The 16591-nt window shown below is 42.3% G+C and overlaps 1 protein-coding gene across 1 annotated transcript in view; it reads left to right on the top strand.

Moving 5' to 3' along the window:
- Positions 1-16591, top strand: part of LOC133350888 (cyclic nucleotide-gated cation channel beta-1-like) — a 59694-nt gene that overhangs the window by 31064 nt on the left and 12039 nt on the right. The window contains exons 3-13 of the mRNA XM_061565718.1: positions 2135-2239; positions 3840-3879; positions 4689-4833; positions 6511-6686; positions 7745-7951; positions 8746-8954; positions 9486-9536; positions 9913-9999; positions 11767-11831; positions 13098-13220; positions 14007-14148. Of these exons, the coding sequence (XP_061421702.1) occupies positions 2135-2239; positions 3840-3879; positions 4689-4833; positions 6511-6686; positions 7745-7951; positions 8746-8954; positions 9486-9536; positions 9913-9999; positions 11767-11831; positions 13098-13220; positions 14007-14148 (1350 nt within the window). The remainder of the gene's footprint in view (positions 1-2134; positions 2240-3839; positions 3880-4688; positions 4834-6510; positions 6687-7744; positions 7952-8745; positions 8955-9485; positions 9537-9912; positions 10000-11766; positions 11832-13097; positions 13221-14006; positions 14149-16591) is intronic.

Raw genomic sequence — 16591 nt, 5'->3', positions numbered from 1 at the left:
CACGTCCCACCAATCTGAGCTTTCTACAGTATATTACAAACATGTTACAATTCGCTACTTCCATGGCAAACGTTCTCTTCGATTTCAATTCATCAAAGCAAAAACGGTTCACCCTGGGAAATTATAATGAAATTAACGTGTTCGCTAAAATTGATTCGTGGACTTGTTTCATATTTAGCACATTACTAAATTGCTATTTTGCTTCAGCTTAAAATAAAAAATCAATAACTCACTTCCCATAATTTTGAAACTAACCGTGACAAAATGGACATATTTTCATAATGGATTAATTAAAATACAATGAAAATTCCTAATTTGCATGATTGGTTTTATAAAAAATTTAATATAAATCGTTTTTCTTCAATGATTTTCCTTCACATTCACTTAAATAGGGCATTGCGATTATATTTTTTAATCCAAATATAAACTCTATTATGTCACTAATTTACTGGACATAGATTACTTAACTCTACAATTATTTGGATTCAGTCACGAATATTTGAACTCTACATTTTACTCGACAACAATAAGGTTATATTGTTTTTTTTTTTAAATGTGTTATTGAACCTGCAACGCAAACGCCGTGGTGGTGAGATATTAACTACCTCGCCTGGTATACATGGGGTGGTGAGTTCGAGCTTGAGCCTGACGCCTGCTGTATATTTGGAGTTTGCATGTCTCTCTCTCCATGGTCGTTTTCCCTCCACATTTAGAAACATGCATTTCGAGTATTTAGCTGCTATACATGTCCACGTGATAAGCCACTTCGTTGAGCAATCATTTGTGGCCAGGTCGCTTCTAAAAAACAGCTATATAGCTCAGTGGGCCTTACCTGGTATAATAAATTGTTTAGTTTTAGTTTCAAACACAACCAAAGGTGAACAAATTCGTGCGTGAGGAGCATGTGGACAGAAGCCGCGTCCTCTGGATGATTCTCCCCCTCATAACAATATGGTTATTAATATGATCATAGTGGTTGTCGGTTATATTTGAAGTTAGCATAAATGATGGTTCACGCACGATACATTGAGGCAAATACATTTTTTATTCATTCAGATGCTGTCTTTCCGACAGACCTGTTCTTCACCTGAGGACGGCTGCTTGCGTTGTGGCCGAAACGTCGTGAGAATTGTATTTTATTATGTTTTATTTTTATTATTTTATTATTTCCCTTCTACGTGACTTTACCAAAAGAACCAAAAAGATAGGTATGTTTAGTCAAATGTGTATGTGTAAATTACACAACCTAATAATAATAAGCTTTATTTCTGTTTGTAATTTATACACTCTATGGTTCAGCCAGTTCTACAGGAGTGCCAAAGTTCGCATTGAACTGAGGCTAAATGTCTCTAGGCTAATACAAACGAAACGCTCAAAATGTCAACACTTCAAGACCTTTCTGAACACTTTTGAATAGTATTTTAAAGCTCCATTTACAAATTATATACATGTATTCCATTGCTGGGGTTTTGCGATTAAGCAGAGCGAATGTAAACAAGGTCTCAATAAGCTTCTGTTGTGCTTCCATTTGTGGACAGGAATAATGATTACTGAACAATTAGGCTGATTGCCGTGAAAGAGGATTTGTGGTCTCTTGGGAACAGTCTAGGACGGGGTGCTTGAGCTCTTTCCAAAGTGGCTCTGATCCACTGCAAAGGGATCACGGCTAGAGACAAAAACAGCTATCACCAAAAACCAGGAGACCTGTGTCCAGAAGTCTACATCAGACAGAAGGAGTCGAACTACAATACCAATCTGTGGCCTTCCAGAATTGTTACCGGAACCTCGTGGACGGAGATAGCTTAACCTTCACGTTCCAAGAAACGACCACTCCAGTAAGCTTCGCGAGGCATGTCCATAAAGCCTCCTTTGTTAAAAAACATCACCGTGTTATATTTCAAGAGCAAAAGAATAGTACTCTTATTTCTACGTCTATAGACATCCCGTTATGGATTCCAAACGCTGAAAGAGAAATATTTTACAACAATGGATACGATGTACAAAGAGATGTGAATAAAGCAAACAAGAACATCTGCAGCTTTGTCCACAAAACAAATGCTCGTGGATCAGCTTGATGGTCACTAAGTCGCCATGCTCCACTCGTTGACCCGTGTCTGTTGGCGTTGACGTGTAGACGGAATGTTTCGCCGCCTCCGGAGAAGCCTTCGCAAGGTTGCTCCAATCCTCACACCAGATGGGGACACCTCAGCCCAGCCAGGCCAGCGGCAAGGATCAAAGCGTGAGTTCCACACTGAATATCTGGCTTTCGATGGCACGATTGCAAAGACACACATAGAAATTGTATGAATAATAATAATATATAAATTATCAAATTTCAGATGAACGTGCTTAAGCTGTATTTCCAACATGAGCAATGATGTATACTAAATATACTTATACTTTAACAATGATTTCGATTTAAAGCTTTCGTGACTGCAGGGATTCATCTTCTTGGTTCTTTGGGTAAACTCGACCTCAGGTGGAGAGGTCGAGTTTACGGCTGCTTGCGTTGTGGCCGAAACGTCGTGAGAATTATTTTATTATGTTTTATTTTTATTATTTTATTATTTCCACTTCTACGTGACTTTACCGAAAGAACCAAGAAGATTTAACAATGATGTTTATTAAAGAATCTTTAAATTAATGGGAATGTAGATTGAGGTAGATTGCAAAAGCCACCAGGCGTTGATGTTGAGGGCAATGGTTGCATTTGCTGTTTAATATATTTACGCGTCACATTGAGATGCGTAGCGTTCCGATTTGTTTTTGGTGCAAGCTGGAGTGCAATTAAACACATTCATGTTCTCCATATATTTATCTGGCTGGTCATAGCACCGTCAGCTTGTGAAACGCCATAACGTGGCTCAACAGTTTCCCACTACGTTATATGTCCCTGCGTCATAACGGGATTGTGCCAGTTTTTTACCTTTTTCAGGTTTATTTTGCTTTAACCTGGGAATAGCTCAAGGAAACATGATATTATAATTTGCTCGGGTGACCTGGGGCATTAGTCTGCCAGCAGGAGGTGATGATTGCTGTGCACAGTCCCAATTTAGTAAGTTGCTGGTACATTCTTAAGTTGGTACATTTGGACCCTGAAGGTCCACTGCTAAGCATATGTTGCTTATGATTATGGTGGTGGTTATTACACCTGTGGTAATAATCAGGCGGCCACTGGAACAAGTAGTGAATGTGCTTCTACGAGGTCAGGGAGTCAACAACAATAAAAACAAGAGGAGCCATTTTTTTTCGAATTCGGTCAAATAAAAACTAAATATTTCAAGAGCCGTAGTGCCTTAAAGAACCGCGTGCCATTCCGGCGCCGCAGATTGCCGAGTCCCTGTACTCGACCATGTCACCGCCTACTTGTGCAGGTGGTTAACACACCTGCAGCAGAATCCCGGAGAGCTTAGTCCGGCGAATGGCCACGGCTAAATATAAGTGGCGAGTGATACTGTGGATGAACAAGATTCAGGATCCAACACCCAGTCACCGATCCGCACTGAGCAGTGTGGTGAATACGCTCCAACAACCCCTATTACTGACGCAGCATGGGGAGGCCTTCATCCAGTAGGGGTTTGATAAAGGGCTGCGATTGTGTTTTATTCGTTTTTAATCATGGACTTTTGTATTGCTTTTGCGTGATGACGCTGTACTCTGTCAAATAATTTTATTTGACACTGTCGATTGCTCTTCAAATGGTTGCAACGAAATTAAAAACATGTTTTCATTTGTTTATTGCACATCATATGCTTTCATTGTAAGCTCAATGTTTGTTTTAATATATATCCAACTGATCGCTGTGTTGTATGCTTCTCATTAATGCGTATGGAAAAAAGTCACCGAACTCAAATGCAAATCCTACGCCCGAATCAAAGTGTAAGTGTTTTTATCCCTTCTCTCGTTTTGATTTTGCTTCAAAAGTCCTCTGCACACAGAACACCTCTTGAAGACAAATCTCCTCCCCACATTCCATTTAAAGTAGGGGATATTGCTGCACTGTTCCGTATTTATTCATCAGTTTGAAAGGGGCTACACAGACCTCTGTAGCTTCAAAGCCTTCTTTGTGATGCTGAAGCGTTCGCTCAAAGCGGTGCGGGACACTTTCATTCAAGGCAAACAACATTATTGGCTCATTTTATTCCCACAGAAATGTGCCCAAAACATGCTACTTAGCCCCGTTAAAAATGAAGTTACATTCCAGATTCCACAATTGGCAATATAAAGTGCTGCCTTTAAAGTGACCCAACTTGCAATAGAGTATTCCAAAACGAGCTTTACTCTGGCTTATCAAATGTGAGCATCTTGTGTGCAGCCATTTCCTTAATTTTCCTTCATGGAAGCTTCTTCAAGAGCTGAACTATTAAAGCTCGGTTCCTGAAGAAGATGCCTGCATGTAGAGACAAACGTGCAGAGAACTTCTTCAGTTCAGTTCCTGAAGAAAGCTCCCAAGATGTGAAGCGAAACGTCAGACATCATCCCAAATAACCCCAAACCACACCAGAGAGCTATCTACACCACACCCACAAAAAAAACATACAGTTATTGTGTCTATACCAGTGTCAATTCCCACACATGCCCTTTGCGTGTACCTGAATCGTTTGTTGAATAAAATACTTTTTGCAAAAAGAAAAAAAAACATGCAATCGTAGTAGCGTAACCGAAGTTTTGTTCTACATTTATCTTAGGCCAGCCCAGTGATGCTCAGGCCCAGTCAAAGCAATCAACTGAAGGCCCAGGTCCCAGGGCTGTGGAGGCCCCTGACCCTCCTGAGCCGCTGCCTTCAAGTGCAGCCACGCCAGGAGATGCCCGACAGCAGACGGACGATGCAAGGTATTCAGCAACAAGAAGTTGGCTCGCCGCTCACCTCCAGTCGCTGCTCACCACGGCATTGCCTGCACTCTCAAAAAAAAAGATTGGTCACAAAATCCTCGAGATGTTGAGCACCTAGACCAGTGGTCGGGAACCTATGGCTCGCGAGCCATAAATGGCTCTTCCAGTGACGGCATATGGCTCCCAGACAATTTTGAGTTGAAAAAAATAATAATAAAAAATAAAAAAAATCTGTTTGGAAATGATTTTAAAATACTTGTGATATTGCTTAATAAGACCGTGTCATTTTAAAGTAAACAGAAATTAGTTTTGAAGATAAAGTTCACGGGTCACGCCTGCATGAAGCTCAACCTCACCACGTATGAACCAGACTACAAGGCCATCAGCAAAACCATGCAGCACCAGAAGTCGCATTAGAAGTAAGACATATTTAATTTATTATACGTTAAAAATACTATATGGCTCTCAATGAAATATATTTAGAAATATTTGGCTTTTATGGCTCTCCCAGTCAAAAAGGTTCCCGACCCCTGACCTAGACAATGCAATACTTCGCACATCCAACCCTCACGTGTCTACCCTGACCAGTTAACCACCCCGATCGTGTGCAGCGTCAATGTAACTGTAATTTTTTTAATATATTTTCACAAACACAACCTTTTCACATACGTACATTTATTATTATTCTGAAATGCATGTGCTTCGTTGTCAAGCAAAGCATTGTCCCATGTTTGAAGCAGTTTATGTTTCATTTTTGTCGAGTACCATATTTGTGCATGGTGTAAATTGCCATTTTCTATAGATGTTCAATTGTTGTCACGAACACTAGCTTCTGAGAAACATTTCTGGCATAAAAAATGTATGCACTGCCATAACACATATTGCCCTCCAAAAGATATACGTAGATAATAGAGTAGATATAATAATACACTCATGTAAAAAAGTTGTGAGTGTTATTTTTCGTAAGGTTAGCCTCGCTTCACACATTTTCTCTCCAGCTAAGATGATCCAATGCCAAACTAGTTGTGAAGTGAGTCGCGTGCCCCTACGTGGTGACCACATCATGCCTGAGAATAGCGGCCAAACAAACCCTAAGGTGAACACAAGAGTGCATGCGTAGAGTGGCGTGGCGCTGGGCATAAGCAACTTAAGCAAACACTTAGGGCCCCTGAATAGTTCTAGGCGCTCTGGATTCGTGAGAGAATTGGGTTGAATCTAATATCAATTCAAATTCAAATCCTAACATGCAAGAACAAAGCGAATTCATCTCTCTCATACCTATCTTGTTGGCATATCTCTTTTCTCACCTAAATTCTTTGTTGTCTCCTGTCGAAATGTCTCATTTAACTGCATCTCTCTCATTATCTGTATATTCTCTCATTCTGCCATCTTACTACATTTCTACAGTTTGTCCATATCTTAATAAAAATAAATTGCTCAGCTTCCAATGGGCCAGCACACCACTGCACGTGTGTGTGTGCGCGCTATGAACCCGACGACCCGAGTTCGATTCCCGCTCACGGCCAACACTAGTGACGATTATCTGAACAGGTTATGGCCCCCCCCTAGGTCGACTCAGCCTCAAATGAGTACCTGGTGCTGTGCCGGCCTTCATAGATGTGCGCTTACAGCCTGTTAAAGGCTATACAGGGGATCTTTGTCTTTTTGTTCCTAAAGGAATGACAAGGAGGTTGCTGATAAGAGGTTGGCAGATTCCTCAACTTTGCAACTCAACCTAGAGACGGAGATGCACATTCGAGATCTGGTGGAGCGTTTTCGACTCCGCACGGAGACTATGAAGGACTACATCATGGACCCAGATGCCTCCTCGCCAGAGCCCAGCCCTGAACCGTGTTCGTAGAGATACCATTCACCATCATCAGCCATGGTCAATCCACTGCTGGATGAAGGCCTCCCCAAGCCACTGCCATCGCTCTCGCGAGATGCAATTGCACCTCGTGTCCTTGTGAAGAACAAAACGATTTCAAATGTTTAATTTTCATGCTGCATGCATTGTGAGGAGTGCTGGTGTTGCGGTGGTTTGCACACTGCACTGTGAACCCGCTGACCTGAGTTTTATTCCTGACCATGAATAACAGCAGTGGCGAGGGATATCTCAACCTGGTCTTGGGCCTCTGCTTTGCCAACTAGAAAATGCCCAAAGTAACGAACGTCCAAGAAACCGCCATGACTCACATGGTGTGGGGAGGCTATCATCCGGAAGTGTATTTACAAAGGTTTTACATTATTATTGCTGCATGTATTCTTATTGTGATATAATTTATAATCATTTTGTTTATATATACTAAAGTGTATGTGTATATGTTACATTTCTTTCAGCACCGTACGTAGCCAGCCGTGCTAATCGGAGGTGTGTGGGCAACATCATGAAGCTTACTTGTTAGTGTCTTCTTTAATAATGGTTGAAGCATTCTTTGATTCTCATTTTTTAAGCAAGCCAGCAGACATTCCTTCTGGTGATAATTTGTTTTCAACAGTTATTACAACGTAACATGTGTTTCCCTTCAAGCAGAAAAAAAAATGTGATTTGCACTTTGTGACATTTTATCCTTCAAGATCTGACCATAAATTTCCATTGATGTTGCGAAACATTTCTATGTATGGTGATTACAGTGATTGTAATTGACACAATAACCTTTGGGATCTGTTATCTATGGGAGCTGCACAGATCAGTGAAAAGTAGAACTCAAACATGAAAACCCAAAGAATAGATGGAATTGGCACTTTATTTCACGCCCACATCTGCCTGCTGTCAATTGGAGCAGGGTTTGGGGGTTGGAGTACTCTGGAAATTATTTCATGAAAAATTAAGCCGTGGCCAAAAAAAAAAAAAGTCAGCCTCAGATGAAGTTTGTGTCTCATCCATCTTTTCCACCCTCAAACCCTGCAGCACCTATAAAGAAGCCTCCAGGTAAAGCACCACCACCTCCACCAGTGAAGGGAGAGGAGAAAAAGGAGGAAACAACTCCGCAAGCCGAAGTGGAGGCCGCCACTGAACAACACGAATGTCAAATGCTTTGCTGTCGGTTCAAGCGGAGGCCCTGGATGGATAAGATCAAGAAAATGAAGCTGCCAGAAACCATTGATCCATGCGCAGGTAACGGCGCATTGCTCACATGCACGACGGTGATCTGTCACATCCTGGGTGAGGACGGTGACAAGGTGTGGGACTGTTCACCTGAGGAGTAAGTAAGGTCGCCAGTGGGAAGAGACGACAGTTTTGTAATAAACCATCATAGACCCTGCTCGCCCTATACCATGTCAAATGAAGGGCTTCCAGGCAGATAGGATGTGACAGAGACAGACACGGGATTGACAGACCCAATTGTGTTACGTTAATTGTAAAGGCTTAGCCCCCCCCCCCCCTTATATTGTCCCCATCTAATAATTAGCCTGCTGACCTTTCCCAAAGGCGAGACTGTCTCATATTAGGGTGTTAAAACTGTATCCCTTTAAATCTTACGATGACTCAGCCACCTTCTTCAATATGTACAGTAGGTGGAGAGTGGTGGTGCAGTGGTAAGCTTATCGCTCCTTGAACTTGGCCTCCTGAATGTGATTCCCGGTCACAGCCAGCATAAGTCGCGAATGATATCCGAAGCCTTTCACCGACAAGCACAGACCAACGTTGTGAAGAATATAGCACGGGTGAATGATTGGCATCGTCGTGGAGACTAAAGGTACCAAACTAAATTATAACAAAGAACACGACGGTAAGCGGAAGCATATTGTCTCCTTATTGTGGCAAAGTAAGATCAAAACAAACCACCCCACCCAAGACTTTCAAGCTGTGGAGAGGCTTTCAGCCCACCCCCCCGGTGGACTGACAAAATCGCTATTTGCATCGTGTACGGTGTGTGCCTCATGTAATACTTTACTTTTGTACTGCAGACAGGATATACTTGATATGGCTGGCGCTGGTGATGCTGGCATTCCAATGGAGCTGCTGGCTCCTGCCGCTCAGGTTGTCATTCCCCGTGCACACGTCCAACACCATGTCCTTCTGGTACATCGGTGATTACACGTGCGACGCCATCTACCTGTTAGACATCCTGGTCATGCAGCGTCGACTCCAGTTCATCAACCACGGGGACATTATCGTGAGTGCACTGGCACACGACAAATAGAAATGTGGAAGAAAAAAAAACCCAAAGAATTGAAACAGCAGTGAGATGACTCGACTCAGGTCCTGGTTTTCAGATGTGGATAACTCAACAAATGATTAAATTGGGATGTAAAGTCTATTTTTTGTTATTAAAAAAATATTGAACAACATTTTTGTTAAATTTGTTTGGCAAACGTTTTTCAGCAATAACTTTGTCATTTAAAATAATAATCACGTATTTACTCATAAGAGGTTTTTGGGTTAGATTGCGTAAATGTAAACTCGCCACCACCCGAGAGAGCTAATTAGTAATGTTTGTCACGTAAACAAAACATGCCAATTCGTTACGAGTACAGCACACCGGTGTGTTGGAGAGTAAACCCACTACATTTACCATTTTACTTTTACTCTCCAACACGTCGTTGTGTTGTGCGAGTAACGAATTGCCATGTTTCCAATATTGTTATGGATAATATTGGTCACGAAAGCCTACGTGTTAAACTAACTTATGTATTTACTTTTACAGACAGACAAGAAAGAGACATCAAAGTTCTATTTCCGTTCAGAAAAATTCAAGGTACCGTAAGTCAAAGTGACCCACAGCACATGGCATGAGCACCCAGGCTCGCCGCTCTGAACACTACACATTACGGCTGACTGCATCAGGGAAAATCGACTCTCGTCAGAGTCCACAATTTGCTTGTTAAAAAGGTGCAATCTTTGTAACAGGTCTAATCATCTTCATCGTTGTATCTGAGCCCTGCTCAGGCAGCCTATAATTTACTCAGATGTTCTGCAATCAAGCACTATTCCCACAACATCAAAGCAGACAGACCCTTCTATCATCCGCCTGAAAATCGCATCGTGTCCAGGTGACTTGCCAAATGTGGTCTTAAACAATCTGCCGAGTGTGCAGTCCTGCCTGTGTAACATGAAACATGTCTGCCGTGCAGTCAGACCTGCTCTCTCTGCTGCCTCTGGACATTTTGTACCTCAAGTTTGGGCCTTCTGCCATGTTCCGTCTGCCTCGCCTAATCAAGGTGAGTGTTTTCCATGGCCGAGCGGTCGAGCGGTTGCCACTTGTTGCAGACGTTCACAGTTCGGTCCCACGGCCGCCCTAGTTAATGCTGCTGCACACGCATTAACCGTGAACACTCACCGTTCAAACAGTGGACTATGTGTGCCTGCATCATGGTCTACATTTGCCAAATGTAAAACATATACTTGCAAATTACAATATATAATCTGGAAATATAGCAATCGACACTCTCTACTCGAGAAAGCCAAACAGAAAATGTGATTTACTATTTGTGAACCTGTATACATGGTGGCTGCCCGTCAATTTTGATAGAATTTTGGCAAAGATATTTTTTTATTGGCAGTGACTATGTCGCAGTAGCTCTTATTTGCCCAATGGACCAATAGGATCAACAAAGTCCATTTAAAAGGAGCACTGAGACAAGAACACCATAGGATGGTAAGAATGTGATTCGCACAGCCTCAGAGAATGTTTGTCGAGCATTAATTATCAGCAGCAGAAAAAAAATAGCTTGAAGCTACTCTGTCGTGTTTTGTGACACGACTATACATATGTGTTTTAGCTGTGCAAAATAACCAATGTTCTGCTGCGATAAGAATAATGTAACTAACATGTAACATGTACCAGCCGCTTGGCAATCCACTGCTGGACAAAGGTGTCAGCCATGAGGGGTTGTTTGGTGATATCCCACCGTGCTACTCGATGCAACTTGGTTGAAGAAGGGAGCCCATCACCGGTTCATTGGGGTGCCACGGTGATGAGATGTTAACTACCTCACCTGGTTAACAGGAGGTCGTGGGTTCGAGCCCGACCCTGAACGCCTGTATATTTGGAGTTTGCATGTTCTCCCTGTGATCGCGTGGATTTTTCTCCAGGTCCTCCGGGTTATACCTCCACATTTAGAATCAACGTGTGTTTAGAGTATTTGGCTGCTATACATTTCCACGCGATAAGCCACTTCGTTGAGCGAGCATCTGTAGCCAGGTCGCTACTGAAAAAAAGCGAGATAACTCAGTAGTGGGCCTTAGCTGGTAAAATAAAACAAATTGTTCAGTTTTAGTTCAGTTCATAGCCCACTCACCATTGATCTGAGGCATGGCAACTGAATGGCAACTTCTAAGTCTGCGCCCAGAGTGGTCAGGGTGAGCGATGAGAGCCCAGCTTTAACGAAGTTCCCCCGCTTTCAACGCGAGCGCAAACCGATGTCACTTGAAGGCCTCAGCAAGGGCCTTGTCGGTCGCGCGATTTGTTTGGCAAATACTCCACCGCACTTGCTTCGGCTGCTGCAAAGCAAACCCTCGAAAATTGGGGCCCATCTCGACCGGGCAGCGAGCACGACAGGGGAGCAGACGGTGCTTCGTCCGTCTGCTCCAAGCGTCGTGCGTTCGAGGAGCCGTGCACGGCTGTCGATTAGTCATCGCCGCTCTATTTTTGGGACGATGAACACGAAATGATGATAACCGCGCTGGTAAATACGGGGTTGGTGAAGTGAGAGGGGTAATGGTCGATCATCGGTTCAGATAGCCCTCGTCACTGATGTCCCCCCGTGGCTTCGTAGCGCCGTGCTCTAACCACTGCACTGTGACACCACCTTCCTTTACCATTCATTTATTTTTCTTTCTTCAATCCAATCGATGTCCTGATGGGAAAAAAAACGCATTGTCTGTATCATACAGTACAGGTTTGGTCTATATGCTTGCAATTCATTTGCAATGAACGAATTAATCGATTTGCAATATAAGAGCCTGTTTTATATTTTATTTCGCAGTACAATGCATTCTTTGAGTTCAACGATCGGTTGGAAGGCATCATGGACAAGGCATACATTTACAGGTAAACATTCTGCAACACGTTCACTTTTTAAATCCTTTATATTAAGTTCGCTTGCGTGCTTGCTTGCCTGCGTGCTTGCTTGCTTGCTTACGACCGTGCAAATCTTTCGGTCGTTTTTTAACCCACTTCCCGTGATCTAATCGAGCTGACATTTTGCACGACTTGCCAACACAACCGTAATGGAAACCTAATGTTTCCAGGGTAATAATGCTGAAACCTATTCGTGAATATTTACCTTTGATCTCAGTCTCAAATTGCAGTTTCCTCTATACAAATTATAAAACTGTACTATAATGTGACGTAAAGAAAAACGTAGAATTTCTATACATGACCGAGTGAAAATTATTTTAAGCATCACCAAATGTGACTGCACGATGAGTATTGAAGATAACCAAACCATGAATAAAACGCGTGAGCGATTTCGGACAGACACAACTATTTTGTCTTTATTATTGGGCAACACAACATTTTCTAGGTGTTTTTAAATCCTTTATATTAAGTTCACTTGCTTGCTTGCTTGTGCGCTTACGACCGTGCACATTTTTCGGTAGTTTTTTAACCCACTTCCCGTGATCCAATCGAGCTGACATTTTGCACACAGACTCGTTGTGCGTGACAATGTATTTTCGTGAAAAAAATTTTCCTAAATTTTACACTTTTTAAGAAAAAATAAATTATATTTAATTACCAATTGCTTAATGGTGGCAGCCATTCATCTGACCCATAGGTGACAGCCATCTCAAGCCAGAGGACGAGAGGACTCTAGCCGCCACGCATATAAAGGATTTATAGTGAAAAACTTTGTTTTTACGGGTTATACTTATTTACACTCGATATTTAAACTTTACTGACGTATTTGTAATCTTTTTTTTCAAACGGGACGCTGCTATGATGTAAGAGTTAAAACACTGAACGTGCTTTCCTGAGTTTATCAGTTCAGTCCCCCAACCCAGCAGTTGAACTATGGGCAGGTTTCTTAACTCCACTTTCCTCTGTCCACTCCCTGGTATAAACGGCTACACCACAGCAAGTCAAACAGCAGATTGCATGCGGTGAGGTAGAATGTGTGGGAATTCTCACCTCTTCCGAGACGTTTGCCCAGTATGGAAAAGTAGGCCAAAACACATTTTAGAGTAGGCTCTCTGGAGCCCCCTCTTGTGGAGTTCCTTCTGCCAGTTGTAGGGTCGGCAAGACATTTAAGGGACATACCTTTACCATCAGACTGTTTTGATCATGTGTGCGTGCTCGTGCTTATGTTTGTTCTAGAGTGATCCGGACTACAGGGTACCTGCTCTTCAGTTTACACCTCAACGCCTGCTTTTACTACTTCGTCTCCGATATGGAGGGACTGGGCAGCACCCGTTGGGTGTACAATGGCAAGGGCTACAGGTTAGTGGCCAAAATAGGGTTGCCACCTCTGAGATACAAAAAACTGGGACCTATCGGGGAAAAATGAAAGTCCCACTTTACCAGAAGAGGAGAAAATTGCATGTGAGCTGATTGATGGGTGGTGTATTATTAGACAACTGATACAAATCTGCAGTTAAGAGATTTTGCAGCACAGCTACCTCAAAATAAGTACAATCATTGGAAAAAAACAAGAGATGTGGCAACCCTTTGGTCTATTCCCGACTGCTTGTTAAAAGAGTCATCGCAGGTCAACACACTTCACAAAAAGTAAACTACCAAAGAATGATCGTGACATATAATCTGAAAATAAATACATATTTAAGTTATTTTGCTATCCTTTCCCATGTATTTTTGACTTGTACCGCGTGCTGTTCGACACGATGTCCGACGTATAAATCCACGATGCTCGGAGCTACTTCAGCAACTGAAATTCAGTTCTGAACAACATGAGACGCAACCCAAAAACACACGAGATAGACACACAGCGCAACCGTGAATATCTCCACGTGATCTTTTTTATGATCCCTCTGATCATCCACGGATTTTTTTTTGGGTGGATTTTTTTCACAGAGGTACGCCTTTTGAGACACACTTTCAAGTCTGTGCAGTTTGACAGTTTTTTTTTTTGGGTGCCACAGGAGAGCACCTCCTCTGTACACGTGACAATCCAGGCGACGGTGGATGCCAAAAGGCTTGCGCGCAGTGCAGGCGTGGAGCGATCGCGCGCGTGTGTGTGACCCTGTGGTGTCCGTCCGCCTGCCGCAGCTACCTGCGATGCTTTTTTTACGCGGAGAGGTCGCTGATGGTGATTGGGGACCTGCCCTACCCTACCAACGAACTCGAGTGGATCTTGCAGATGTTCAATTACTTTATTGGAGCCTTCATCTTGTCCTCCCTCCTGGGACAGGTACACTTTTTGTTACCTTCTCTTGTTTTTTCTTTTTCTTTTTGGCTTCAAAGAAGGTGTCGCACAGGACACAAAACAGCTCTCATCTTGTAAACACGTTACCTGGGCTGTGTGTCCCAGACTATTCTGCGCGAGTTTGAAGCCATGTTAACTTTGAACATGCAATTAATGTCACAGTCTGGAGCACTCTAGACATGCTACTGCAGTGATGATGCCAGAGTACTCTGAATCAGACATTTTAATGAATTTTTTGTCTGTAAACAAAACTTAAAATGCATGTTGAGCAGCCTGGGACACACAGCCCAGGTACATACATACAACATAAGAGGTATTGGTTATATGCATTGCACTGCTCTATTCGTGGATTTTTATTTGTAATGTTTCTTAAACCTTTTATTTTAATTCTGATTCAAATATTTTAATATAATCAAAGAACACTTGGACGTATTTTTCTGGTTCAAATTCGATTCAAGTGCTTTTTTTTATGAAAGACAAATTTTTGTTGGCTTTTTCTAAAAAGCATGATGCTTTGCAGTGGCGGCTGGTGATATTTATTTTTGGGGGGGCGCATTTTTTTTATTTTATTGAGGGGGGCAAATAAATATAAAGCAGTACCAAAAACCATTTTGACTACTTGAATATAAATTTTGATGATCTTTATTTACATTTCAGACCAAAAGAAGTACCAAAAAGCATGTTTCCTACTTGAACATAAATGTTTCTCTTTTATATACATTTCAGACCAAAGTACCAAAAAGCATGTTTCCTACTTGAACATAAATGTTTCTCTTTTATATACATTTCAGACCAAAGTACCAAAAAGCATGTTTCTTACTTGAACATAAAAACGTTAGTTTCATGCTATTATCAATATGGCTGCGGCTACTTTCATGACGTTTGCATTTGTCAGAGAGATGTTTGAGGTCTCTTACCCCCGTCGTTGTCCACAAAACTTCAGTGCCGACACTTTGAAATAAAAGACAGGGAAAACAAAAAAGAGAATTGCTAACATCACATCCAGCCAGCCACCTCCGTTTCTCATAACAAGCGCGGGTGAAGCTTCGTGTGTAGCTTCGTCCTCTGTCACTGGCCTGCTGCTGGATTTGTAAATCGGGTTGGTCCGGTCCGAGATCCTTTATCTTTTTTATTTCTTCCAGCGAAAGCCTTGTGAAAGGGTTTTTTTGTAAATAAATTACAGAATTTGGATGAACTGCTGCCATTGTTTACACAAAAAATTTGATCAGCCTAGCAAGTGTCAAAGTGGTGTCGCCTTCGCACTCGCAGTAGTGGCCTACAGCGTAAATTTGAATGACAGGTGACGAGAACCAATCAGATTGGATAAAATAACATGTATCCAATTCTGATTGGCCAGGGACGCAACGACTTGCGCCCCGAGGAGAATCTTTAAGAAACCAATTAGAGACCAGCTTCAGGTCACATGCTGTCCGAAAATGTAAAGTCTCACATAGACATCCATTTGTCCGGCGCCCCGCATGAAACACATTGAAAAACATAGAAAATAGTTGACCGATTAAAGCCAGTTTTTATTAAATGCTGATGCTTTTCTTACTACCAGCCGGCACATCGTATGAAAAAAATATTTTATTTATGTATTTTTATATAAATTTTGCATATGTATATTTCTTGAATATTGATGGGGGCGGCGCCCCTGCGCCCTCTATTGACGAGCCGCCACTGATGCTTTGATCTTGCCATTTTCTTCCTTTTTTCACCTCAGACGAGTATACAAATAGACTGAATAAATGCGGTTTTCAGTCAGTGCATATTGCCTGCTATAGATCACAGACAAGGGTAAGTGAAAAAAAACGGAACAGAAGTTTAAATGTTGCAGGGAAGCCTAAGGAGATGCACGTTCGGAATTACACCGCGAGACAGAAAATGGAAAACACGTGGATCAGATCCCAGAAATAAACGCAAAGTCGGGAAATAATATTAACTTAAGAAAAGTAAGTAGGCTTGTGCAGGGCTGGATTTAGGTGTATTTTCTCTCCCCGGTACACAGAGAAGAAACTGGCTGCCCCCCTCCCCTCCTCCCCTCACCTCACCACATGCACACACTCCCCCAATCCATGACATGCATTATTTTAGTTTGGTCCTTTGGGAGTTTTAGGCCCTGAACGAATGTCTCGTTCGCCCCTCCTTTAAATGCAGCCCTAGGCCTGGACAGGACACGTCGTTAAAAGGGAATAATGACAAACGGTCGAGACCGAGGGTGATTTGCCAGCCAAAGGTGCACGCCATGCATCGTGTTGGCCACCTAAGAGTTGGAGTGGTATATCGGATAAATGTGCAGAAGTTATCAGAATCAGAATATTTATTTATGCTGGAAGAATCCGATGAGCAATGAAGCTATTTTTGTACAGATAAGGGCGGGTCAGAACGTTACAACAACAACAAACACACGATGATAGTGCAAGTCTAG

The sequence above is a fragment of the Lethenteron reissneri genome, chromosome 35, assembly GCF_015708825.2.
Source record: "Lethenteron reissneri isolate LAM-NWPU_2019-01 chromosome 35, ASM1570882v1, whole genome shotgun sequence".
Classification (NCBI taxonomy): Eukaryota; Metazoa; Chordata; class Hyperoartia; order Petromyzontiformes; family Petromyzontidae; genus Lethenteron; species Lethenteron reissneri.
The sequence above is the reverse complement of the archived record's forward strand: the minus strand, read 5'-3'. Positions and strand labels throughout refer to the sequence as shown.